Source organism: Megalops cyprinoides, chromosome 22, assembly GCF_013368585.1.
Source record: "Megalops cyprinoides isolate fMegCyp1 chromosome 22, fMegCyp1.pri, whole genome shotgun sequence".
NCBI lineage: Eukaryota > Metazoa > Chordata > Actinopteri > Elopiformes > Megalopidae > Megalops > Megalops cyprinoides.
Genome location: NC_050604.1, coordinates 15,657,570 through 15,685,073, shown reverse-complemented (window position 1 = coordinate 15,685,073; position 27,504 = coordinate 15,657,570). Strand labels below are relative to the sequence as shown.

The following is a 27,504-nucleotide window of genomic DNA, read 5'->3' as shown; positions in this document are numbered from 1 at the left end:
AACTCATTGAAGGTCGTCTTTCACAGGTGTAGCTTGACTTGCTAGCTAACGTTGTGATCTGGTCAGGCTTCAGTTTGCTCTTCTTAAACACTACGTATTCAACAACCACCACCGCTACCAATGGTTTTGCTTCTTTACCTAAATGCTGTTAACCTGTCGCTTGACATCTCTGCAAGCACAAAACTATTGTCATTTTGTGTTCAGCAAAGATAGTCGCATACAAACTGGCTAGCTGTGAGCAGTGGAGAACGTATCGCATCTCCCTCAGTCAAAAAAAGTTAAAGACTACATTTTTCCGACAGTGTATGGCTGATCCCAGCAGCTACACATCCCCACATTTCAGCAAGCTGCTAACTAATACAGATAATTTTCACCACATTTCACCACCTAAATGTCCTGTTCTGGCGGTTAAGCTTTTATAATGGAGATTATAACATAAACTCCCGGATGTGGATGCCTGTTCTTTCTGTCGTCTGCCTCTATCGTAAACCGTCCCCTTCCGGGTCTGAGCGACTTCATTGAATTGAGTACAGGTCCAATGGGCGCCGCAGTACAGTTGCAGTAGAAGAGTTTAATCTACCAAAAAAAGAAGAAAAAACATCGACCGGAGAGAACGCACCTCCAAAACGACACAGAGAGTCAATTCTTTAGACATCGTTGGCAGGTAAAAGATTATCGTCGGATGTCGTTTGGTGTCTGTTTTTGTACGTTAGCAAGCTTACCAGTGAGCAACAATTGTGTTGCAGTACATCTCGCCAGCCTGAACCATAGCTGTTGCTGTCAGGGGTGTGTAGTGACACCGTGGGGACAGTGGCCGAAAGAACTGCAAAGTTAGCTTGTAGCTAGCTAACGAGAATCAATAATGCAGTGGTTCACTGCTAGTTAGATTCCTAGCTAACTAGTTAATGGGTACATCATTGGGGACATCTGGCTAACATCGCTGCCCGTTGGTTTTTGCGACGATCAAAGTTAGTTTAAAACTTCCGTCTTCAACTCATGGCAGGTTCAACGTTAGCTAGCAAGATAGCGCACGTAACCTAAATACAACAAGCTAAAACATATAGCTAGCTAGTTAAGTACTTAAGTGACTTTGTGGGTTTTACTGTTTTTAGGTCGCTAGGTTTAAAGGTCAAAACCATAAATATTCGATTATGTCACTCGTATAACAATAGCTAGTTACCTGCATTCTGCATTTATAACTACTCTAGTGATTTGGCCAGCTGGCTAACTAACTAAGTAAATTGGTATGCCAACATCTTATAAGCTGTGGTTCCATGAGGAAGTTGGGCTCTGTCACTAGCTAGCCATTACAAAGCAAGGGACTGGCGCCGGTAGCACTGGTTGGATTCAGAGACTAGCAAGCCCTGCCATACGGCTTGTTAGCTAGCTAACGAGCTAGCATATCGAGCTACTGGTTAAACAAGCAATAGCGAACCAGAAGGTTGTAGATAATCTAGATAATAGCTAGCTAACAAGGGTCAAGACCAATGCGTCTCCGAGCGAACTTTTGACTCCGGTTCATTTTATTTTCATGGCAGTGGACCTCTAGCTTGCCAGATAACTACCGTTTACGTGTCCCTGAAGTGGACTGGGAAAGTGTTTCCTTCTCTGTTCTTAAAGGAACAGCGTGACACCAGTTAACCAACTAGCTAGGTGGCTAACTAACCGCTAGCCAGTTAGCTAGCTAGCTGGTAGAGTTCTACTTCTAGCAAATAATGTTGTGTTGACCGTGTGCCATTAGCTACAGTCTTCAAATACGGCTCCATATAGCTTGGTTAGATATGTAAGCATTGCGCCAAATTTACAACTGTTACATTGATCTATATCTGAAGGCTGTAACAGCATACAATCAAGTTTACAACGGACAGAGAGTCAAACAATGTTAACAAAGAAACACCCACTGGTTTGGCCTGTTTTTCGATTGTGAAAACTTATGTGTTGGTTACTTTGTGTTGCTGTTTAAGAAACACGGGTATGCCTCCGTCCCCGGACCCATTTCAGCCTGTACAGAAACCTAACCGACTTGTTCAGTCGCTTGCTACTTGATCCGTTGGAATCTGTGTGTCGATCATTAGATCACAGAGCGAACAAACTTAACTAATCTGAGAAAATAATTACACCACAGAAATGTCCAGAGATGTAACGATAACTAGCTGGTTCGTCGGACCTATGCATTTTGGCGCGGGACTCCCGACTTGCTGTAGAAGTTTCTTCTTTTTCAGTCTAATAGCAACATTAGCTAATAATGAATGTTAGATAATGTTACTATCAGTCTGCAATGGTCATGTCCCAGTCCAGCCCGCCTTGAATTTATTATATGCAGTACCTATTGAGTAACTCCTGGCAACGACTGTGGTCTCCATGCTTAGAGTGTCTGCCTTATACCTCAAATACCATTGGCCTGCGTCTGAAATTCATTATATTTACATCCTCCTTTTTCTGCAGATGAATTTATGTTGTTCATGGGCGTTTGAATTAGGATACTATGTCATGAAAGGGATCTGGGGCACAGATGTTATGTTCTAACGATAGCTCCACCTCCCAACCCTTGTGATCAGTGGTTTACCGTAGGAAACAGTCTAGTGTCAGTACATGGGTCCCCCAAGCCAATTTCACTTATTCATTTGTAAAAAGCATAGACGTTTAGCTTAAAGCATGACAGTACAGATACTGCTTTAATTCATAGTGAAGCTAGTGAAGCAAAAAACCTGAAAATAATAAAAATGCCATACTGTGTATGGGTACAGAATTCAAAGTTTCTCAACAGTCTGTCTGTTCCATGTACTGTAAAAACATCAGATCTTGCAAAATGAATACTGTTAAATTATATAACTCCCTATATAAAACCCTACTCTCTATGCTACACACCCTATGTCCACACTTTTTGCTTTGTGGTACCTAAAGACAAGCTCATCATTCATGTAATTTTTTAAATGCAAGAAAGGGAAACTTATTTTACTTTCAAAGACCTATATACACTTACAGTGCACACACGGCCCTATAGTATTGTTATACTGTACGTCTCACGCTAATTGTTTGCAATGGGTTGTGGCATTGGCCTCCTGATTTGGACTCAATCTTAAACACGTCATGCGTAATATTTTTAAGAAAAGGGATTTCCTTATGCTATGTTAGACACTAATTTATTTTGTGTGGTATTTGTGAAAGAGTGATAATCCATCATTTTGCTTAGAGTTTCCTGTCTTTAATTACTGTTGCCCTTTCTGTCAACAGTGGTAACATGCTCCACTTGTACTGTTTGGGTTGTCTTCAGAGTCAAATTTATATGTTGCTGGCCATTTGAGAGAGACTCATATCAACTAGTATGGTTTTTGTGGGTTGGGTGTGGAGGGTCACTTCTTTTTTAACATAAGCAGATGGTGCTACATCTTGATTGTAAGCCATGTTTTATGGCTTACAATAAAGATTTCTCTCAAGGAAGTGTCTCATGGTAGTGTCAATCACTAGGGAGACTACAGTATGAGTGCTCTGTCTCTTTCTGATGCAGTTGAGGAGTTTGTGTGACTTTGAACTTCTGCATTTTGGAGCCCCCGGTGACGGAACGCTCAAACATCTTCCTGACCAAAGTTCACTTGTAACAAGGCAGCCTATGATGGCTGTAGTTGTGCCATTGTTACAGTACTGTAATTATGTGGTTTTGGGGAAAGGACCATGAGTTGGTCGGCATTGGCTGATGGATTCTAGTAGGGTCGAATTTAGCAAACAACACCGCAGAAATCCGGCCAAGCCCGACAGCCTCACACAAGGAAGAAGCTGTGTGGTGAGAGCGTGGGCAGTGTGGACAACACCATCGAATGCAGTAGACTGCAGCCTTGTTTAAACCCGGTGAAAATAGTCTGTTAATCGTTCTGTCAATTCAGTACTGTGTGAATGGAAGGGGAAGTAAGTTGTGCTTGAAGTACGCAAAGTCTGCCTCTTTGGTTACAGCTGTCTTTGGTAATAATGTACACATCAGGTGTTGCCTAAGAGTAGGTGTATTTTCCTGGCTGTGCTCCAGCTCCATTGCACGTATGTGGTGTAATGCCCCTTATGTTCAGGCCTGGATGTTGAAAGCCGGCAGGCAGGAGGAGTCATTTATTTGTTTCTTGTAGGCCCTGACTGCAAGAGGAATTGAGGAATCCTTTGAATGTTGAACATCATGTTTTTTGTGTTTGCTTCAGTGTGATTGCGCACCGTGCCCATCCCGACAACGAAGGATTTCGGCCTACTTACACTATCCGCAAAAGGAGGTGCAGGGGTTTCCACAGGGCGCTGTCTGCAAACAAGCATTCTGACCGAGAGTAGCGAGGGGTGAGGAGCTCAGCTGTGGAAAAGAGTGTGCGCACTGTCAGTATACAGCTAGATAGCCATTGCCGTAGATTCATTTTATGAGCCACTGAAAAAAACTATTGTAATTAGCGGATTTAGAAATGCACAGTGTACATGTTGTACATTACATTACATGCAATTACCTGACGGTCTTATCCAGAGAGACTTCCAGAGCAATAGAACATAAGTGTATCCAGTTAAATGAGCAACAGTGTCAGACCATGTTTGTGATTTTAACCTTTGATACCAGTGTAGAGCTAATACAGGGTTGTATTTTGGTTTCATAGCTAGTCATATTGATTTGATTCTGTTGATTGTAGGGTCATATTTTGCACTTTACACCTGTGTTTCTTGCCAGTGAAGTGTAGAGGAATAAACCTGATGATAAGGATTTCTTTTTCAGGAAGTAGAACTGTCATTAACATGTATTGTGGTTACCATTGGTGTCAGTTTCCTCAAGTTAACTACATCTACTGCACAACATTTCAGAGTCTATTTGTGGTTACATATAAGGCTGGGACAACATATCAGATTATAACTAGTTATTAATAACTATATCCAGATAATCCGATGTCCAATAATGTCAGACATGTTGAAATTTGAAGATGCCACTGGCATGATTTTCATAATCCACATTGATGAAATGGATTAATGAATTTAAGTGCATTTGTGCATTTGTTGTAAAAAACTGATCTGCAGTCTTTTTTGTAATCTATGAGACAAAGCTGAGCTAGTGGAGAAAGAACATTCTGAATATGCTTCTGTTGTGTTCGCCTGTGCTAACTAGGCAGAAAAGGTTACATGGTTTTCAACATTGCATTCAACAGCTGAGGAAGTGAGCGAAGTACACAGAATTGCCATTGTTGATTGCCACATGTGATCAGCGGCAGCGGGTCAAATTACACCATAATCGCTCGCTGTTCTATCGTAACAGAGGGAGGGAGCGTGGAAAGTATAGCCACAGATGCTTAATGGACCAGATAGTTGGCTTGGTGCATTCCACAGTGAAAATACTCTCCCTGCCATTGTGGAAACTACAAGTGTTTTGATTTTCTGGTTTGTTATGAACGGTGAAGGGGTGAGGTCTAAAATGAAGCATCTGTAGTCGGCATGAATATAGACAACACCAGAACCTCCTTGGCAAGGGAGGGAAGGAATGTAGGAGCTGAATATCTGGTCTTGGTGGTAGAATGTCTGCGGTGTCACAGTTGGGGTGTTGCATCTGAGCCGGTTTAGATAAGCCTGAACTGAGAGTGGAACAATGTACGCACAGTGTGGTATTTTTTTTAAAAAAAGCACAACTGCAGCTATTTTGCAATGTTTCAGGGCCAAACCTAATTAAAGAAGAGGAAAGACTGACATCAACAATGTTACCTGTTGACCTTGCAGGTAGCAAATTTAATCAAAAGATGGGAATAGCCTAGCCGTTATTCTCACTTTATAACCTAATCCACTATCCTGCTCAGTTTGCACAAATGGGGTCAGGTGCAGAGACATCAGCCTCCTCAACATTGCAAATGAGCATGCTTTGCGGCTGCTTATGCTTTTTATGAATAAAACATTTAAAAGTCACTTGACATTCATTGTTTGTTCTGTGAAAGTGAAAAGAGTGAAATGTTGTCACCCGGCAGTAATTAAACCCCCCTCTATTCCTTGCGACAATAGGAAAATTCTGGTATGGCGACCCTATTTGTTCCACATTGTTGACTCTCATAGACGGGGTCAGAATGAGTCTATCTTAAGCAGCGCTCAAAAGAGCATGTGAGCATCTTGTGAATGTGGCGGCGGCTCCCTTTCCTGAAAAAAATGGGACAGCGCGGAACATTTTGAAAACATGCAAATCACTGTGTTTTGCGGGGACTCCTGAGCCAGAGAAACCTGAGAGCTCCTGGGCTGATGTCGTTAGGCATGAGATGGCCGATTCTTCCGCTGAGCTGCCTCCCGGCGTGCAAGACAATCCACTCGTGCGCTGCGAAGGCGACACGGAGCCTCATCTGAGTCTAATGCTCATTTTGCACTAATGTTTTTAAGCTTCCCAGCGACGAGTCCCGAGCAAAAGCATGTTTAGCAAGACAAGGAGGATTTTCTACAAACCAAGGTCATACCTATGACTGCGAATATGTGGTTCACCCCACCAAAAACGGCATTGTGTAAGTGTGCCTTTGAAGTGTGGACGGGGCATTATTAACTAGACTGGCCTGTTTGTGTCTTACCATCAAACATTTCACCACACAAAATAAGCCCGCAGCTGAAGTAAGTTCTGAATATACTTTGTGACTTTGGTTTCTTTATCCTGGACTTAATTCAGTTCTTTTTGAATGTCAAAAAGTCTGCTGTTTGGAGTTATCTGGTTTTTGAACAGAAGTTTATTACTCTGTGTAAAAGTTTATTAGACACACTTGAACAGGTGAGCTTGTATGAAATGAAATGGCACCCAAACTCAATTTAAAGTCTTTACCTTTATTTACGATATTGGCATAATTATCCTTGTTAATGTAAGGCAAAGCGCTTACTGTCCCAGCCTCGGTGGAATTCCTCTAGAAGCAGTCCTGTAAAAACCATGGTCGGTATTAAAGTTCTTATGAAATTCCAGCAGTTGAGTCTTCCTGCTTTTTTTTTTTTTTACAGCAGAGTGCAGTCCTTCCATTCTCTCTGTTTTTCTCTCCCTCCTCTTCTTTTAATAAAGGAACGTTTCTTCCTCTCATATGCTGTGATGCCAATGCAGGACAGTACTAGTGCGATGAAGCAGAGCTCCTCTTAGTGTAGTGCTATGTACAGTACAGTGGTTAGTGGTCATGTTAGCATTTCTATGTTGGGAGAGGCCCAGACGTCCGGCTCCCTCACACCTCCTCAGAGTGTCGTATGGCTGGCTTATCTGTGTTACCCGCAGATCTCATATATTGTACTTGCATTCAGCTATGTTCTGTGAAAGCAAACTGTTAAGACTGTACATGACTCACGTGTTTAACTTTATACATGGTGACTGTCAAATCTTTCATACTTGCATTATACATATTTTTGAGTGTAACTGGTGGGAATTTGCTTAAGCAGTGAAAATGTACCTGCTCAAATTCTGGAACGTGGCAGAATTCTGGTTACACATCCTTTTCTTTAACCACTATAGTATCTTTGGTGGAGGTGTCTCCGTTGGGCGTGTGGAGTGTGCCCCGTGTATCTGGGTGATGCTCACAGGGGCCATGTGAGTTGGGTGGTGGTGCTGAAGGACTTGTTCATGCCCACTGTCTGTTTGTTTTCAGGAATGTCTGATGTTAGTGCTGGGCCTGACACTGGCAAGACCCAGGCCGCTGACCCTCAAATGGATAAGGAGGATACACTAAATGCTAACGAGGAAACTCAAAATGATAACGAGGGAACGCTAAACGCTAACGAGGAAATGCTAACCGATAACCAGATCGATAAGGGGGATGGTGACATTGATGGTGGAGATATTCAGATCCGTGATGAAGATGGTGACATCCAGAATGAGTCTCAAAGCGATGATGAAGACGCTCAAACGGACAATACTGATGTCCCCAAAGGAAATTGTGATGCTCAAATGGATACTGAAGATGCTGAGACTGACCGAAAGGTGACATGTTTGTCGTTAAGGCTAAATGCAAATCATTAGTGTGAGATGTGCACCGGTTCATGCTGTTTGGTCAAATACTCACTTACTCGTATTACATTGGTATTACATCATTTTCTACTGGAGACTTTAATTAATCCCTAGTCACAAATCTCAGTTCAGTAAAAAAAGTGCAGTTCAGTAAAAAAAAAAAAAAAAAACAACATGAACTATGGTACTTTGACATCTCTAAATCAAATAATTCTCCCTCTAAAGTGCTTTTTTTTTAATCCGCTTGCTCTTCGTGATTGTGCCTGTCTGTTCTTTGGTGTATTGGGTGGTGGTTGCGAACTGTAGTTTGTAGCAGTAGAAAATCATGGGCTGAAATGTCGAAACGCAGCTGACTCCTTATAACCACACAGGGACAGAGCCGCTTTGTGAGTTCAAGGAGTTGGTGTGTCAAACCTATGGGGCGGAGCTCCTCTGACGCAGGGGTGATTCTCTGCTACCGGGTGTGGAAAAACACGGTTACCTTTCACCTATTGCATATTACGTTTCTTCACTGTATTATTACGTAAACGTACACAATGATAACTTGACTGTTGCGGTATTGCAGTTTATTTCTTGCTGATAATGGCAGCTCCTCTGCCGTAAGTTCTGATTTGCGTGTAAGTCTTTTTTAAAGGTACAGTACAGTATTTATGGATTTCCTCGTTCGTGGAGGATGGCTGTATCAGACCCCTTGGGAATGGTGAGGATTGTCTTTGTATTGCAGTCTGTGTAAGTCCACGTTATGTGTTCTCTTACTGTTTCATATGTTGGTATCCCCGCACAAATTCACATCTACATACCATATTGAACCTGTGAGGCATCTATGGCTGGTCACTGCATGTTTTTTTGAATGGCAACATGAATGCCCTGTGATTGTGTCATTCTCATGCTGGAAAGTGGGTTTGGTGTGGAGGGGTATTAAGCGTGTTCTGCTGTCTTTCCTCCACTGTCTGGTGGTTTTCTGCAGGGCTGTGGTAGACCGGCTCCCTGCAGTACCAGCCTGTGCTGGCTGTGAAGTCAGAGCTGACATCCTCTCTGAGTTCCACTGTTGCTGTTATGTTTCTGGGAGGGGCTTCGGTCCTGTCCTCATAATTGGGTGATGGTGCAGCCCGCAGTGTACTGTGACGGTGGTGTTGGCTGCGTGTGCGTGTCCAGAGGTGAATGGCCGTTTCCCAGTGTTTTGTGTCTTCCCTTTGTAAAGAGTATGTGAAGTCTGTGTGCGGTCATGGGTGAGGGTCAGGCTGTGTTTGTGCCTCCAGGCGATGGTCAGATATGGAGCTTTGGCTACTTCATTCAGTCCGCTGTGAGCACTGGAGGCAGGTCCCAGTGCTGCATTTGGGTTTAGTGTAACGTGTGGCACAGCAACGGAAACTACAGCTGTTTTGTGGGGTGGGACGTCTGTGGGTAGAAGCAGAGCAGGGTCCGGTTGTGGTTGCCCTGTGGTCAAACACGCTTATCTGTTCTGTAACTGTTCTCACAAACAATTGAATGTGTACCTGGGTGATGGAGATCCGTGTATAAATCCACACTACTGAAGATCGTAGCATTTCAGCGGAGGAAGGAAGGTGTGAAAACAGAACAACAACTTCCTGTTTCCTTTCCTTGCAGAGTCTGTACTGCCATTTCCCTCCCCCCGTTACAGCGAGTTTCTAAGTTACAGAGCCCTCGGGGACCGGGCTTAATGTTTTGACACTCTTTGTCATGTGCCTGCCTTCCCAGCATGCACCGCTGCCGCACTGAGGGTGGCTGGCAGGAGGCAGACAGCAGTGTGGGTGAGGAACCTGCAGGTACAGGGCTTCGTGTGGGGCCACCAGCAGCCTTTAAAGATTCATGCCGCACGCCACTGGATACGTCCTTCTGTTTGCGCTGACCACAGAGCGCACATACAGCGGCAACCTGCCAGAGATTCCTCTGGCGATTTTCCTCAGCCGACACTTTGCTTCTTCATTTGAGAGAATCACATGAAAAACAGAGTTGCCGGACACAGTTTGGAAGAGTTTGGGTTTACAGGGAAAGGTGTTGTGGACTTGTGAGACTGGCCAGTGCTGTGCTGGCCTGTAAGGTGACACGGTGCACCTGAGCCCGGTCTTTGTGTATCGTTGACATACAGTTCTCCCGCTGGTCGACCGGGTTTCTCTGTCACATGCCAGCAGCTCCGTTAGGGTGACTTAAATGGTATGCTGTCAGTACATGACAATATGAAAACCAGCCCTTCCAGAAAAATCAAGCAAATGACACTTGTTTTTTGCTAGCTTGCTTGTTTGTCCGCTGGCCCCATTTGCGTAGCGCTAGAGACTGTGGTTAACAGTCAGCTGAGTACAGATAAGAGATCTGTTACTTTGGTCAGAATAAACACTATCTTTAGGGAAATGAGCCCGTCGAGTTTCTCTCGTTCCCTCGCTGATACGCAGACGTCACTCTGTCCCCTTTCAGCCGCGCTCAGGTCTCCTTAGGTGTGTGTCTTGGTGGCTTTTTTAGTGCCGGCGCCACTTGATCTTATCGCGGTCAGTCTCAGTCGGGAACTTGTGCCTCTGACTGCAATTCACAGAACGTCTGTCGGGAGCAAGGTCACGACTGCGGGGGATTTCACTTCCCTCCCTGAATGTGACTGGAAGGAGGGGGATTGTCAGGTTCAGAGACCGCGTCATCATTATTCGGGATCTTTGCGCCAGTGGAGACCAGTGGAGCGGCAGTGTAGCATACCAATAAGGAGCTGGACTCGTAACTAAAAGGTTGCCAGTTCAAATCCCCTCTGGGGCACTGCTGCTGTACTCTTGGGCAAGGCACTTAACCCAGAATTGCCTCCAGCTGTATAAATGAACAGCATGTAAAAACTGTAACCTATGTAAATTGCTCTGGATAAGAGCGTCTGCTAAATGCCAATAATGTAATATCATGTAATGTGAGAGACCCGCCTGCTCTGTGGAGGTCAGTGTAGAGGGAACAGGAAGTCCACCAGCTTTTGCGCTTTCTGGAAGCACCTGCCGCCGACCCGCACACCCCAGCAGGTATCGGAGCCGCAGCTGTCACCCTGCCGGAGCCTTTATCTGGGTCAGAGCATGTGCTTTTGCACGGACATATGCAGGTGCTGTCACTTCATATGGCCATAAACGTGAATGATTAACCTGAGTCAGTGTGTCACTGCCCTGCTCACACGGACAGGGCTGTGCTGTAGCGGTGTGTCCCGGCGCTCAGAGAGCCCCGTGTGCTTCACCGTGCCTCCGGCTCCTTAGTAACGCACCCCGCGGCCGCAGCGTTGTGACACCCCTTCTCTATAGCTCCAGCCCCCTCTGTGCTAGAAACAAATACAGCGCACTGAAGCCCATAGGGCGGGAGTCACCCGGCGCTCCAGTGCAAAGCCTCCGTACTCACAGGATACGGTTAAAGGAGCTGTGCTCTTGCTCCTGTGGCTGGGAGTGTCTTTTTAGATGTGGTGGTGACTCAGCGTGGGCTGTTGGAAGAAATGTGAGGAGTGTGTGTGGGGCAGGACTGGTTCAGGGAGTGACTGGGTGTGGCCCGTCCTCTGAAGCAGCATCCTGTACTCCATCCTTCTATTGCTACTGTCTTCACTCAGTTCTTTATGTATTGCAATGTAATATTCCAATGTTCAACCACGAGATGCTACGATTACGTTGCCATTTTAAATATGAAATGAGGGAGAATACAGAGTTGTGTTCTGTTCGTGAAGAGCAAGTTATTTTTATATGTTATTTCTTTGTTTTTCATGCCTGCAAGTGAGTAATGCTCCTAGTCATTATTTACACAAGCACCGCATTGTCATACAGTTCCGGGGGAAGAGTGGTGTTTGATTACATCAATATACAGTCTTCGGAGGCACAGAATACTCTTATCACGCTGTTCACAGTGTGCATACGTACAGCCTTCGCTGACATTACAGACTGGGTGGGAAACTCATGCCCGCCTCATCTTTTTAATGGTGGTCTAGGTTTGTGTCCAGCCCTAGTTATAGATTGATTAGGATTATCCTAGTGTCTTTGGGAACAGACTGTTATAGACAGCACAAAGACAGTGAGAAAAGGCCTCAGATTACTCCTGTCATTTCAGAGACATTGCTCCACCCAAGGATTTCAGTGCCATTGGCAACACATGAATGTGAAAAACACTGTTATGAAATCAGAGCGGTGTGACTGGGGGAAGTATAGAACATGGGCTGCCGGGGGCAGGTGACCGGACAATGAACAATAGGCTTTCCTATGTAGATGTTATCACTGTGTCCATGTTAATATCCCGACTTTGAGCCTTATGAAAATGCCGGCATGTCAGTGCGAGGAATCTAAGGATCTCTTTTGTCTTTAGCATTCCGGGCTGATGGTTGAGGCGGAAGGTGTTTTTTCACTTTGAAACGGTTGTCATAGAGAGCTTAGTAATGCGCCACGCTCAGACAGCACAGGCGGTGAGTATGAGTTTGTTGAAGAGCCTCAGAAAACCCAGTTGCGGGGCCCTCCGTTGTGTGTTGGCTGTGTTCCAGCTGATGTAGAAACCTCTCCATCAGTTAGGTTTCTTCTGACTGTTTCCTCAGTTTCTTCGATAAAAGCATTCTGACAGGATCACCATTTGCTTTGTTTCTGAGCTACAGACAGCCACTGTGATTCAGTAACCAGGTGTCGGTACTTTCGCCTCGTACAATAGGGCGCCGTGCTGTGCTCTCTGTGTTACCGGTCAATCAATGAATCGCTCAATCAAGCAAATGTGCCCTCTTTGATCACCGCAACAGAGCGCAGTGCAGAACACAGATGCACCGGTTGCCTGAGAACTGATTGGATTGATTACCAATCCCTAATCAATAGCAGGGGTGAGATTGTGAATCCTTGACATAATTTATCAAGCTGACATTGCGCTGATCACTGGGGAAAACAATCAACCACTAGGTGGCAGCAAACACTTGATCAAATAGCAGTGTTCCTTTTGCAACAGGAGTCACACACATATCCATAGCTGCAAATGGCATTAAAGCCACACTATGATTTTCAGTATGTAAAGCAGTTTAGTATCTGCTGTGTGTTTAATATTTATGATATAGACTGTGTAAAATTTGATTTCAATACTCAGTCAATGCTAATGAACACTTACTTAGACTGGAAAAATAAGAGGCGAAGTGTTGGAGCGTAGAGGGAGACAAAGAGGTGATCATTGAGTCTGATGTTTGTGAATACTCTGCACCGAAGTGGCCGAGAGCTTATTTCTCACACGGTGTCTCTTCCCGCAGGGAAGCGAGATGGCCGAGGATTCCCCCAGGAGCGCGGCGGCCGAAATCTCGGTCACCAGCAACGGAGACGCCGAGGAGAGGCACGGGAGCGTCTTCCAGAGCGTAAGGACTGACCGCAGACACCCTGTCACCTAGCCGTCGCTGTCCGCCTCAGCATCCGCGCCAGTGTGTCACCTCTTCACCTTACAGAGTCCACACTGGCCCTTAAGCAAGGAAAAGGAGGTGCCGGTTTTCAAGGAGACTGCGTAATAAACACACACAAATTTCAGTACCCCTAACCTATAGGCGAAACACTGATGGCGTACAGTACGTCAGCATTCTCTTTGGTTGCTAGTAATCTCAATGGCTTTACTACCTTGCTGTTTTCACATTGAGGACCTGACATTGTGAATCGCATTCCTGCAGGTTGGTGATCTCACTGTGGTCTTTAGCGTAATGTAGTGTATGACTAAGTGGGACAGAGAGAGCAGCTTTGTAGCCTTTGTGCCTTGCTTTTTTCATTTGTTTCCTAGAGCGGTATGAAATCCACAGTTGGCCTGCTTTGTACAGAATGATAGTACAGCTCTGGTGGCCATGGCACAGTTTGAGTGTCTCATGGTAATTGGAGGGGCTACAGGTTTCTGCCACTAGTTTATTTTAGAAAAGGACAAAAGGCCTGGGCTGAATCCTGCCAGTGTGGACTGCATTACTCAGAACACTGTTCAGTTATGCAGGCATGTTGTAATGTCGCAAATGAGCGAAAGCAGTATTGTTTAAACAGGAGCAAGTATTGGTATGTTCTACAGTAAAAAGTGATGAGAAACCAATTATTTACTGTAACATAATATGAAATATTTTAGGGCTTTTATCCGAAAGTGTCTCTCAGGGACTTCACAGTGGCTGGGAGTATTTTATTTAATTTTAGTAGAATGGTAAGTAGGAGCTTCACATGAAATGTAACACGGCAGTGCAATAGCAACCTGTGACTGGCAGGGGGAGCTGTTGCAGTGAAAGAGCAGGTGAGGCGGTGGGGCTGGAGCTCTGCTGGGACAGAGCACGGGGTGAAAGCGTGTGACTAACGCTGGCCCCAGCCAAGCCTCTCAGTGTCTGTGACGGGCCCGGTCGGGCCAGACTGGGCAGTGTTAAGAGGGTTAGGCGCAGGCACCAGCTGCAGCTGGCCAGCAGGGGGTCTGTCAGAGTGACTGTCAGCGCCTGCGAAGCCTGACTATCCTCGGTTTTACTGTCATGGAGGGAGGGGGACTTAAAGGAGAGTCATTCCTCTCCCTCGGCTTCCCTGTGTTTGTCTGTGTTCTGCAGTCTGCCTCCCTCAGGGGAGAGGGGCTGCTGAACCCTGCTGAGAGGGTGGCCACGGGGTTACATTCAGCCTGCTTCTCCGGCCTTGTACTTTTGGGCTAGATGCCAGAGCTTTACATCAAGGGCTATCACTATTTTACATCCACTTCTGTCGGACGGAGTGCGGATTCCCCTCGTCACTTCCCGTTTCCGTAAGAGCAGAGTGAGTGCGGGCCGCACTCTGTGGCTCTGCAGTTCGACTGCTCATGCCTGCGTGCCCTTGGCTGCAGTGGCAGACTCCCTGCCGCACACCGTGATGTCCCTGAAGCCTTGCGCCAGACACTCTCAGCAAGGGGGACAGGTGAAGGAGATGTGTGTGTGTGTGTGTCATCGGAACAGCCTCGCACTTCAGCCGCTCTCGGCCGTAGTGCTGAAAACCAGACCACAGCTTTTGTGTTGATGTCTTTCTCTCATCTCCCTCTCTCCCTCACTCTCTCTCTGTTTCTGTCTGTCTCTCTCTTTGGTGCATTCTGTCTCTTCCCTTCCCCACTCCTCTCTTGCTCTCTCTCCTTCTCCCTTTTACCCTCTTTTGCTCTTGTTATCCTGGTCATCATTTATCCCTTCCTCTCTCTCACTCATTCTGTGTCTCCATCTCTCTCTCTCTCTCTCGCTCTCTCACACACACTTTATTCGGATCTGGGCCGTGTTTTCTTAGCATCACACCTGGACGTGCGTATCCCCGTCTTTTTTTCCCCTACGCGTCACGCAGTGTTATTTTCCTGTTATTTCCCTGTCACTCCTGAGGGACATGGGGAGTCCTCCCGTGTCTCTGTGCAGTTGTCAGGGGCGATGGCGGAGTGCTCCATCTCTCTGGAGCCCAGGTGAACAGGGGATCCTCCTCACAACCTCAGAAACCCATCTTCTGCATGCTGTGCAGAACTGATGATGATGGTTATTATAGTCAAATACTATGTGGACTATTGTTTCACAGGTTTTTTATAAGTAATTTGATGAGGGTTTTCAGTTTACATTGTTGTGTTTTATTTATTAATGGTCTTTTTTGTATACTATCTGCACAATCCTCTTTATTGGGTATAAGCAAAAAATAATACTATATGACAAGTTCACGTTAATATTTCCAAACCTGCTTACATAGTTATTATTCTTTTGATAACGGGGCAGCAGGTGGCCATTCATCTCATTCAGCTGTGCTTCAGATATTTCGAAATTGGCTGTAGTAAAATATTCTGGGATCAATAAAGCTCAGGGTGTTCCAGGACTGAAGCGCTTTGAAGGCTGGGTGGATGCTGGAAAAATAGCAGGCCTGCCTTTAACTCCCGGAGTTGAGGGGCTTCATCAAAGACAGAAGGCAGTAATCAGAGAAGAGCATAATCCCACAGTGCACCTGTAACGCCAACCACAGATATTAGGTACCAAAAACAGGAAGTAGATGTTTCCCCTCTGCTTATTCTGAAGTGTATGAGTGCAGCTTTCATTGTGACATCATGGTGTGTAAGGACTCTTACACACTCTGTAAGGACGTCTTGTTCCCTCCTTATGTGTTTAGGTTATAGGGAGTTGCAGGGAGCAGTGTTAAATATGTGTTAATAGCTGCTTTGAGGTAAATAGTTTGAGTGGGGCCAGGAAAAATGACATCCGTGAGTAGTGGTGTGCTTTACACATAAAAGCAAAATATGACCTGCTTCCCTTTCTGTGTGAGAAAGATTGTGGGTGACGTTAATGTGAGAATGAGGAAATTATTTTTCATAGTGCATTCATGCATGCATAAAATCACTCACATCTGTCACTTTGGTCTTTGAAACAGAGCTGAAATAAGACCACCCCCCCAAAGGGACTAGGAGAACTGTATATAGTGGGTTTACCAGGAGATGAGTTTTTACATGTGTGGCAGTAAATACCTATTTGTGAGCCGTCTGGAGCTGGAGAGCGAGATGTCTCCAGAGTCAGGTAAACAAGCTCCCTGCTTCGTGTTAGGGTCGAATGAAACCGCTTCTTACCCCAGCGCACTGTGACCTAGCAGCCCAGTATCAGTGCTGCTACTGTACATCCCCTGTGCCACGTTCAATAAACACATTAAGCGCTTACCATGTGCAGGGGGGGTCCCAGGTGGTTCAGCTGGAGGTTCTCTTTGAGCTCAGGCTGAGCCCTGCGTCCCTGCGGCCTCAACGCCGGTCGTGTCACGTGCCGACAATTACTGGGATCCAAGAGTAGTGGAACAAATTGGCTTCGTTCCGTGGGGGATAGGGGCGGGTAGTTCGCCCGGGGCTTCCTTGCCTCTCTCTCTGCGACCGCTGAGGCACCTGTGAGCAGCTCAGAGCCAGCGGAGAGGCCCCTGCCATTAAATGAACGCCCACTCTGCTATAATACATCGTGCAGTGTGAATAATAACTGTAGGCTACCTGGGAGTGTATGTGCGAGTGTATGGGAGGATTGCAACGCTTCTGTGGGAGTACATAGTGTTTCATGGTCAGACAAGTCTAATGTGCAATTTGCAGTTCCAAAGTGAAGGCAGGAAGGCTCATTAAAGTCACTATTCACCACGTGACTAGGTGTAGAATAATGCGTCCCATATTCTCAGGGGTGTGTCTGAGCTTTGTAAGTTGTCAGTTGGACTGCCGTTAGTGGGGTTTTGTGAACAACCTGTTTCTTGCTGCAGCTTATGAAGCGCCCTTGGGATATTCAGTGATGTCTGGAAAAGTCTGGTCGAGTTGCCCACGCATTCACCCTGTTATAACACCGAGGCCGTATTACTGATCACAGGCACTCCAGCAGTTACATTACGTCACAGTCTGCTCCTGTCAGAACAGGGTTTGTACTGTTTGCTGGAGCTCGGCTGAGGCAGACTTGCTGCTTTGGTTGGCGTGTTGGATGTATTCGTACATCTCTCCCTGCCGCACCCCGGTCCCTTTAGAAACGGGGAACAGAAGAAAGGAGCGTGCCCAAATTTGTGACTGTAAACCTGTCCGGTCGTTTGCTAATATCTGTGGGGATGTCGCCTGGCCTCTGTCTGAAGGAGCGTGCCCTTGAGTGCGGGGCCGCTCTGCAGGCTGCCTGTCGGTGCCGCCGGGCTGCTGTCTGAATTTAAACTCGCATTTGCCAGGATGCAAGCTGTGCTCTTTCTGAAGATTTTTTTTTTTTCAGCTGGCATCCTCGCATCTGAGGTTTACAAGGACAGGTGAAGAACATCAAATGAAACTGGAAAAGCTTTAATTATCATTATCATGTCAGAGTTTGATCAATAGGAGGGCAGTCCCGAGCAGTCACTTGAACACTTTCTGTTAATTTGATTTGAAGCTCTTGCGTAGAACAGGCCTGCTGTTTTAACGTCCGGACACAAATATATTCTGTACCTCTCTGTGCAGTAATCTCGGTGCTTGGCTGGAGTATTGGCTCTAATATATCATGTAGAAACGAATGGTGAAAAATGTGGGGAGGGAAGTTTGCACAGAGCGTGGCATCCCACAATAGTAAGCATTTTGCAGTTTGCTGTCTAAAGTGCATCCTCCAAAACACACAGAGGCTGTCATGCACTGGCATGGCAGTGGCACAGGCAGCCGTTGTGCTGAGCCTGACTTTGGCTATTTTGATTTGGCTATCCCAAGCTGCACATCACTCTGTATGTAACAGTGTCCCCTCTCCTCTCTGTTAGGGCTCCTCTCACAGCATGCCCGGGGGCTTGAGCCTGTCAGAAACCTGCATCACCTCCAGCTACGGCTCGGCCACGGAGGGCATCATCGAATCAGGCCCTTACAAAGGTACACCCCCCCCTCTCTCATCCTCACACACCACAGGAACTCTAACATGGAACGCTAATCACGGAACGCTCGGCCTAGGAGATTCTTACTGGAGCCGGTGCGGTGGTGAAGACTGCCATCATTGTTATTCAGGGATCATCCTAGATCAGGGCTCGTCCTGTGGAGCTGTAGTCCCGCCAGTCTTCTGGCTCTCGTCAAATCTCCAACACTGAGCTGGGGTGGGAAGCTAAACCCGTTCAGTCAAGACAATGATAAGCTGAATCAGGTGGGTAAGTGCCTAGATGGAACAAGTCTGTGGACACTGTGTTGGCCTGGAAACAGTGCAGCCATCCAGAACCAGAAGTAAGCCTTAAGTGGATCAGTACAGGTGTACTGTTGATCTGTCCCTCTCTGTCTGTCTCGGCACAGTGCTCTAATTTTCTGCGTGCCCCTCTGAAAAGGGAGATGGGTCGTTTTCCTCCACGGGCGGGCCGCCTCCCTTTTTAGCACGGAGATACGGAAGGGGACGCATTTGAATCTAAAAAGGAGCGGCGTGCAATTGATTTAATGAGTCCCCCCTCTGATCTTCATTTATCTCCGACCCCTTTCATTTTCACGTCCTTGTTACACGCGCGAATAAATTAGCGGCCCGGGAAGCTGGCGGCGAGGGCCGGGCGCGGCTCGGAGCCTGATCGTGCAGCCTGGTGGCTCGCTCCATGCCGTTCGTCACCCGACCGCTGATTATCACCCCACGCCCACATTCAGCGCCAGGGCGGCAGGCGGCTCACATCCAGGGAGACGTTCAGTCATTCAACAGATATAGATCAATTCGGACTCTGCTTTGGGGTCTGAAAGAGCACAGTGTGTCCCTACAGCTGACATGAACAATGAAGCGTTTTCTCTCTGGTTTCCCCAGAAAAAGCAGGAACCTTCCTCTTGTTTCCTAGAACACATGTATCAAACATAGGGAGGTAGTGCTGGTACCTCCCACGCGCTGAGTTAGGTATTGGACAGGAAGTGGTCATGTCAGGAAACATTGATTGGTTGTTTTGAAGGCTCATTCTTGATGTCATAGTCTATGTATGATACAGTCAGTGTACATAATCACAGCAGTCCTGAAAATGTGTGTGGTACATTTGTGGTGATGATGGTAATAATAATAATAATAATAATAGATGGATTATATTAATGTAGAGCTTTCAGCCTGTCAACGTTCGTAAAGCACTTTACAATGAAGGGGGGGACTCACCTTGGCCATTAATGTGTAACACCCACCTGTATGTGCCTCACCACACATCATCTGTGGTGGAGAGTTATTCTAGCCAATTACATTAGGGGATTATCAAATGGCCAGATTGAAAGCGCCTGATTGGGAGTGTTGCCAGGGCGTTGGGGAGCCCCCTACTCAAGAACAGTCCCACAGTGACCTCCCTCTGCTCACACACCGAGCAAACACCGGAGGCAGATACATAACGTGTGTTTTCAGGACAATCGTAGTCAGATGTAAAGCTATCACTTGATTCATTCAGCGGCATGGGTCCTTATTTTAATTCTCATTTTTAAATGTAAACATGCATCCTAGAGTAGTATATCATTGGGTGATGGATTTGTGTGGCATTCTGACGAAATGTGCTCATGCCACATTGTTAGAGTGTACAGCCGTGTCGGGTGACAGGTAAAAAAAAAAGCCCCGGAGAGACCTCATCAGTGCAGGGGGATCCTTTGTCATTCAGGACACGGCCAGGCTGTGGGCCGTGGTGTTCCCTTTCAGCACCCTCCGGACTGAGTCCCTCAGGGGCCGTGCCCTCCCCACCCCACCCACTGACACACACCTACCAACGCACACCCACCACAGAACATTCCACCGGCAGCTGGCGAGAGCCGCTCACTTTTTCTCTTTCCCGCTAACCTCTGCTGACCGTTTCCAGGGTCCACCAGCCAACCGACGACACCCGTGGTGTCCCCCAGCACCGCCGTGGCCAGTCGGCTGGCCCGCCCGGCCAGCGATAGTCAGGCGGAGGAAGGTACCGGAGACCCCCCCCCACCCGTCCCGCCTGGAGAGGCGAGGCCCCCTCCCCACGGCCCGGCCGCACGCCGCACTAACAACCCTCTCTCAATCTGGGCCTCCCCCTCTCCTCTCAATCCACCCTCTACTGCTGACTGTTTCCGAGGGACCCTCCCTTTCTACCTTCTGTCGGGTTTCTCTTTGGACTCTGCTGAGAGGATACAGTCCTGGCTTTGCTGCTGCCGCTGCCGCCAACCCCCCCCCACCCCCCCACCCCCCCGCCTCCTTGTCTCCTGCTCTTTTTTTAAAGATTAAAACTTCGGTAATTTCACGGGATGATGAATGCGATGCGTGCGTTTTTTCGGATAACCTCACTGCTGAGTCTCCACTCTCTTTCTAGGTCGCACAGTCACGCGTGGGGCTTAATGTTGTTCTAAGCCGGCTTGCTTTTCCTAGGAGTTTCAGAGAACTTTCACCCAAACGCATTTGTGCCCTGGTTAATTCACTCTGCCAGACTGCGCTGCCTCCTGTCTTGCCCGGGTTTTCCTTCACCCTCATGCCCTGAAAAATTCTCTGTGTAATATTCAATGAAACAATATTTGAATTTTTCTCCTCTTACGCTTTCCTTCCCTAAGTGCATGATAACACATTTGACAGATGTTCATTTGCATATTCCCTGTCATGTACATACAGCAGCTGGAATGTATTTATTCATTAATGTAGTGTCGTAAACAAGTCAAGAATGAAACGCATCAGGAGTGTTTCTCTGTTTAGTTGGTTAGCTGCCTGTTGAGTTTCCAAATGGAGAGAGTAACAGTAGCTTCCAGAGCAAAGTCACATCCCTCATTGCAGAAATCCAGCATTGGTCCAGCGTAGATCCCAGCTGCATGCTGTTCACATGTGGGGATAATAGGTTTGTCTGTTTTATCCCACTGCCTGTGCTCTGGGAGTCTTGCTACCAAGTAGGCTACAGTCAGTACAGCCATAGTGCTAGTGTGCTACTAGTGTGTAAAGCTGAAGGCAGTGTCTTCATTTCCAGTCTAATGCTCTCTGCTGCCCCTGCAGGCAGGGCGAAGCCGCAGTCGAAGGCCGGGGCTGTGGTCCTGGCTGATGACATGAAAAATCCTGCCATGGAGAAGCTGGAGCTGGTGAGGAAGTGGAGCATCAACACGTACAAGGTGAGTGACAGTCCACTGTTAACCGCGTCCCCGACCTCAGAAACAAGAAGCATCACCATACAGGGCTCTCTGTATAACCAGTATCACCTTGTGTATAGAGATGAAATGGAAAGCCTGCATATGGGGTGAGATCCTCAGAGCAACTTTCAGAAAATCTGAAAAAAAGGGGGGGGAATCGGTAATAAGGCAGAGAGAAGCTATTCAGCACAGTGGAGATCATATAATCTCACATTATCGTGTGACATTTACATTACAATCAGAAGTGTTCTATCCCTATTGATCAAGCCAGTGTCAGGGGGGCCTCTGCTCTAAGCAGCTCTCTAGCAGGGAACTCTCAAGCATAACTATCAGGTTCCCTTCTGGACAGGAGCTGGTCAGTACAGATTTCCACTATTGATTGAGAATATTAAAGACGGAGTAAAGGCATTCACAGATGAGAGGCAGGCAGGCAGGATTCCTTCAGAAGCCTGACCAGGCGGCTAAAGCCACTCACTGAACTCAGGTGGAACACTATAGCTAAAGGGTACAATTTAAACATTGAATACACTGGCACCGATTGTCACAGTAAATCTAGTTAGCTAGCAGTTTTAAAGCTGGCGAGGTTAGGTAGTTAGATGTTGTTAGAAACAGCATTGCCCAGCACAACTAGCTAGCTGACTTAATTTTATAGTCAGCCAAAGAAATTGCAAGTTCTCACTGAAGAGAGAGACTGGACTGCATTCACTGGCTTTAGACACAGACAAAGCTGTTCTAATTTCAGTTGCAGGCCAGGCTGCCATGAACTCAGTCATCAGCTGGACTGCTGTTGCTTAAAAACAGGCCAGACCCCTCAAACAGACATGAATCTATAACTGAGACGCACGCACACACACACACACACACACACAAAATAAACATCTTTTGCAACTCATTTTGATGGAAACATGAGTGAAAAAAAAATGCACTCCCACCTATTCTGTTTTACTTGAGAGAATTGACTACGAAGTGTGTACGAAGGTGTGCTGAAATGATGGGGAGAAAGCGAACCTAGGGGGAGCCGTCTGGCAGCGTCGCGCCTGAGATTTAGCAGCCGTCTGACATGAGCGCTGTCATGGCTTTCCGCTCACGGGTGCGACTGCTCCTGAATGCATCTGTCTGTAATCTGTCATTTACTGCTCTGCCTGCCGCCGGATATCTGCTGATAAGGCTTTTGAGTGATTTGGTGGCAATATAACCGAGGAGGCGAGAGAGATGAGCCGGAGGGTGGCATTGTGCTTTATTTTATAGACCATTAAGTGTATTGCAGCCAACTGTTATCGTCACACCGAGATGGTAAAGATTACCTGGGTGCTGCAGATGCTGACTCAGGAGGGCTGATACAGAGATTAATGGAAAAGCGGGGAAACCGATTCTCTGCAGAGTCAATAGAGCTCAAACGTAACCGCAGGTTTAGAATTCCGCAGCTAAATTTACCTGGGTGATTAATGGCATCCGGATTCACGCTAATTGTCCAGCGCTAACTGTACAAAAACGGGAAAGAATGAGGACTGTCTCTGTCACATGCGCTGACACCTTACTATAAATGGAGCGAATTAATTTCCACTGTCATGCCAGCACAGGATTACCAATGTCACAACACAATGGAAGTGGGTTATTCGGTTTGAAATGAGCACTGTTCTAATTCCCGTTGGTGCTACGTGATAAGTGTGAAGTAACCAGACCTTCCCTGCCACCCCCCCCCCCCCCCGCCGACCGCAGTGCACCAGGCAGATCCTGTCGGAGAAGCTGGGCCGCGGGTCGCGCACCGTGGACCTGGAGCTGGAGGCCCAGATCGAGATCCTCCGGGACAACAAGCGCAAGTACGAGCACGTGGTGAGGCTGGCGCAGACGCTGGCCTCGCAGCTCTTCCAGATGGTGCAGACGCAGCGGCAGCTGGGGGACGCCTTCGCCGACCTCAGCCTCAAGTCGCCCGAGCTCCACGTGAGTCCGCCGCCTCGCGATGCTGACCATCCAGTGAGCGTGGTTTACGCTATGTGCTCAGTTAGCGCAATGCTAACCAGCCCGTCTGGACCTTCTGACTTGGCTTATTTGACTTTTTCAATGTGCATTTTGTCTTTTTGTTGTCTCAGATGATTACTCATGAGGTTCTTTGTGCGGAGAAGTCTGCGTATCTGCTGGGACTGTCTGCCGTACCATATTCTAACCAGTCTTTAAAGCGCAGATCTCCACTGATTTAGTCTTTGAGATGAAAACACTCTTCTCAGACCAGGGTTTGATTGTTCAGGGGTTATCACAAGAAATCCTTTAACAAGTCCATGTGGTAATATTTGTTTTAAGATTGTACATGAATGTGTTTCAAATCACATCTCCTCTGAACTTCACTAACCCTTTTGGAATGTTACAGTTTGACTGAACTTGATAGCTTAACAATCGGAAACGTTTAGAATGTCACAGTGTCACACAGTGTGACATGAGAGTTTTACACAGTCGCATCACAGACATTCTGTTATGACCAGATATTCAGCTCCTGTGTTCCTTCTATCTTGCATCGCAAGGTTCCCCTTTTTTGCAGGAGATTCTGGTGACGTCTGCATCTCTTCAAAAATGTTCATAACTAACAGTTCTAACATGTCAGAACTCTTCTCACTTTAACAATCACAGAGACAGAACTCTCAATGTGGCATGCACCAAGCTGACTATCTCGTCAACATATAGAAAATCTGTCTCACTGTCATATTATCCCTACATTGACATCAACACATTACAGATAAATTAAATTAGGAGTCCATATACATTGCTCCATGCTTACTCAGGGGAACATTAATAAACTTTATTGTGACAATCATTTCAGTAAAGGGTCAATTTCTGTGAACAAATACAGACCTGACTTGTCTCAAGTGAATGACTGTTGGATGTCTCCATTGCAACAGTAAAAATGAAATATGCTATTGGAAGCATGTTTTTCCCGTACCATTAAATCCCTTGTAAGATCTAAAGCATTGTAACTGTGAAGGATCTTTATGTTTTGGGCTTCCTTGTGTTTGCCGTTATTGGCCTGGGAGTTAGAGCCTCTGAGCTGTCTCCGCTTTATGAAAATTATAAATCACAGCAGGCTTGTATGACTGTTACAGATCTGACTCAACATACAGCACCTTAATTAGACCAACGTCTTCTCTAATTTACTGGTAGCCAAATGAAACGCCTCTGTCTTTTAACAAAGTCCCAACATCTGATCCATGTAGACACTTAGGACATGTGGTCCTACTCAGTGCAGTGCTGAGAGCTCTCTGTGTTATTAATCTATGCTAATGGTATTACTTTTTTTTCCCCACTCATCTGTGTTTCAGGAGGAGTTTGGCTTTAACGCTGATACCCAAAAACTCTTGTCCAAAAACGGAGAGACGCTGCTTGGAGCCATCAACTTCTTCATCTCTAGCGTGAACACTCTGTTGGACAAGACAATCGAAGACACCATGATCAATATTAAACAATATGAGACAGCTAGGTAGGAGGAATAGGTTGAATACGTGTGAAAGGCCTGTCTGTGCAGAACTATAGATGAGTTTTGTCAGTATAATACTGAAAGAAAAAAAGAGTTTACATGTATGTAGAAATGAAAGTAACATTTTCACCAAAGTGGTCTATATCATGGGTATTCTTACAACATCAACACGTGTACACAAACTGAATGTAATGTAATCCTGTATTGCATCCATTCTGATTTAATTTAAAGATAACATCAGTATACTCATCAGTGTTAAAACAAGAGCAGGTCTCATAAATATGAATGAGGCTGAGACGATCTCTTTGGTTAGACATCCAGTAGGTTTTTCACAGCTAGCTTAATCTGTGCTGTGACACGTAAGGGAGCTTTGATGTTAATTCATCGTTTTCAACTTCTTTTTGTGTTTCATACACACACTTTTTCGCACAGGCATGGAATCAAAGAAGGGGAGCCTTTTGTTATACATGAGATAATGACTTTATCTGTATGTATAACAATACAAGTCGGCTGAATAAGAAGGCCTCAGTTTGTAGTTCAGTGTGGTGTTGTTTTGGTCTTCCTTGAACGCAGATTTTATCTTAATTCTCAATTGGATTAACGTGGAGGTGCTGCAAGCCTAATATCTTCTGACGTGTGGCAATACCTCCCTATTTGAAAGAATATTGCATTTGGGGTGTGAGGGCCGTGAATAAAGAGCGTGCGTTTGAAACGCCAGAGCGATTCTGCAGTGCGGTGCTCCGGGATGACTGCAGGCCTTAATTAAGTGGCACTGGAGTATGAGTACAAATGGAACCGCAGTGGGGGGCTGATGAAAAGAGGAGCACGGGCGGCATATTTGATATGGAGAGCCGGGCCGAGCGCAGCTCCGAATCCCGCAGACAGCCCTCGTTAATCGTGCGGAGAAGCTGGCAAAATCCGCTCCTCCTCCCCAGTGCATGCTGGACCTTAACCCCTAGCCCTGCTGTATTGTCTCATGTGAAGGAGGGATATCGCACGTTTGTAAATGAATTAATGAAGAGATCCAGTGTTTGAGATTGCCGACCACGTGACTGAGGTTTAAGAGGATGCAGGTGAGGCTGTGTTGCCCTCTCTCTTGTTACTGATGTCTGTGGAGAGAATCCGCCTCTGCGCACACTGCAGTAGGCAATTCATCAGGAGGGTTTTCGGACCCTCCTATCAGGAGATGTGTCTGAGTGTGTTACAGTCTTAATGGTTATGGGGGCCAGCTAATTGAGCATCAAATATGTCAACTGTGTGTGTGTGTGTGTGTGTGTGTGTGTGTGTGTGTGTGTGTGTATGTGTCTGTGAGTGCCTGTGAGTGTGAGTATGTTACAGTCGGAATGATTACGGGGGCCAGCTAATTGACCGTATGTCAGTATGACAGCCTGACCATGGGAAGACCTGTGCTGACCCCTGCGTCTCTCCACCTCTTGCAGGATCGAGTATGACGCGTACCGCACCGACCTGGAGGAGCTGAATCTGGGCCCGCGGGACGCCAACACTGTCCCCAAGATCGAGCAGTCCCAGCAGCTGTTCCAGATCCACAGGGAGAAGTACGAGAAGATGCGTAACGATGTGTCCATCAAACTGAAGTTCCTCGAGGAGAACAAGGTGAGCATCAGCCATTAGGGTAAATAGAAGAAGGGATTCTGTGGCTCTTTGGAGAACATTCTAGAATTGTCGTAGACTTCCTTTCAGCAAGATGAAAAGACAGCACCTTCACCAGAGATTCATGCTGCATTTTATTATGCTTTATGTGATACAGGTTTGAAAAAAAAATTAAGATAAGGTAGTGTCATTAATTAGTGTATTGTGCTGTATCCAGAATTTTCCTCCTTGAACAGGAAGTGGCACAAGGGTTTAAACAGGAGCATCATGGGGGACATCATAGCGCAGTGTATTTTAAGTGCAAAATGCTGATGAATACAATCTGTCATTGTAGAGATTCAATTTTACCACACCGGGGTTTGTCTTTAAATAAAATCCTTCTCTCAAAATTAATTTTGCTTTTCCTGTGGCAGTAAGCAGAGGCACTATGCTCAGTTGTGATTGAACAAGAGGAATAGAAAAAAATTAAGGATCAGTTGGCCCAAAGCCACTAAATAAATCGGCCGTTTAGTTCCCTTGACAAAGTGAGTCATCTGAAACAAATGAAGTTAGCAAAGAAGATGTCCCAACACGGGCCTGTACAGCTTGAGTCCTCCCACAGTGTGTGAGACTGGCTGGCAGCAGTTCAGAGGGGTTTGCAGAGCAGAGTAGGCAGCGACTCGGCCCTCACTGACGAGGCGGTGAGCAGCCACTGCAGACGTTAGCGGCAGGCTATGGCTGTGAGCAGGGCCGGCTCTGTCCTTGGTCCCGCAGTGTTCCTGCTCCGCTGAGGTATGCAGGCTGCTCTAATTGTCTGTTCAGATATTTATCCCAGGGACCCTCTCTGCCCCGGTGCCACCCCTCCTGTCATACGAGAACAAACTTACAACGTGGAAGAAGCTAGTGAAAATAACGCCTGCATACACGTGTCACCCTAAGTAAGAAGTAGTGCTGGGCTCCAGAGTGGCTCAAGGGTTCGAGACCAAGTTGTCATTGCCCACAATAACCGGGAGTCATAGCACTTCATAGCACTGGCGTAGGGTGGGTTTTG

General features: G+C 46.5%; 1 protein-coding gene across 1 annotated transcript in view; it reads left to right on the top strand.

The window, feature by feature from the left end:
• The first annotated feature begins 523 nt into the window (after positions 1-523).
• The window catches only part of arfip1 (ADP-ribosylation factor interacting protein 1 (arfaptin 1)), a 28,344-nt gene continuing 1,363 nt past the window's right edge, over positions 524-27,504 (top strand). Inside the window, exons 1-8 of the mRNA XM_036516975.1 lie at positions 524-664; positions 7,587-7,918; positions 13,173-13,274; positions 18,115-18,220; positions 21,270-21,382; positions 23,120-23,341; positions 24,709-24,866; positions 26,303-26,477. Of these exons, the coding sequence (XP_036372868.1) occupies positions 7,589-7,918; positions 13,173-13,274; positions 18,115-18,220; positions 21,270-21,382; positions 23,120-23,341; positions 24,709-24,866; positions 26,303-26,477 (1,206 nt within the window). The 5' untranslated portion in view covers positions 524-664; positions 7,587-7,588. The remainder of the gene's footprint in view (positions 665-7,586; positions 7,919-13,172; positions 13,275-18,114; positions 18,221-21,269; positions 21,383-23,119; positions 23,342-24,708; positions 24,867-26,302; positions 26,478-27,504) is intronic.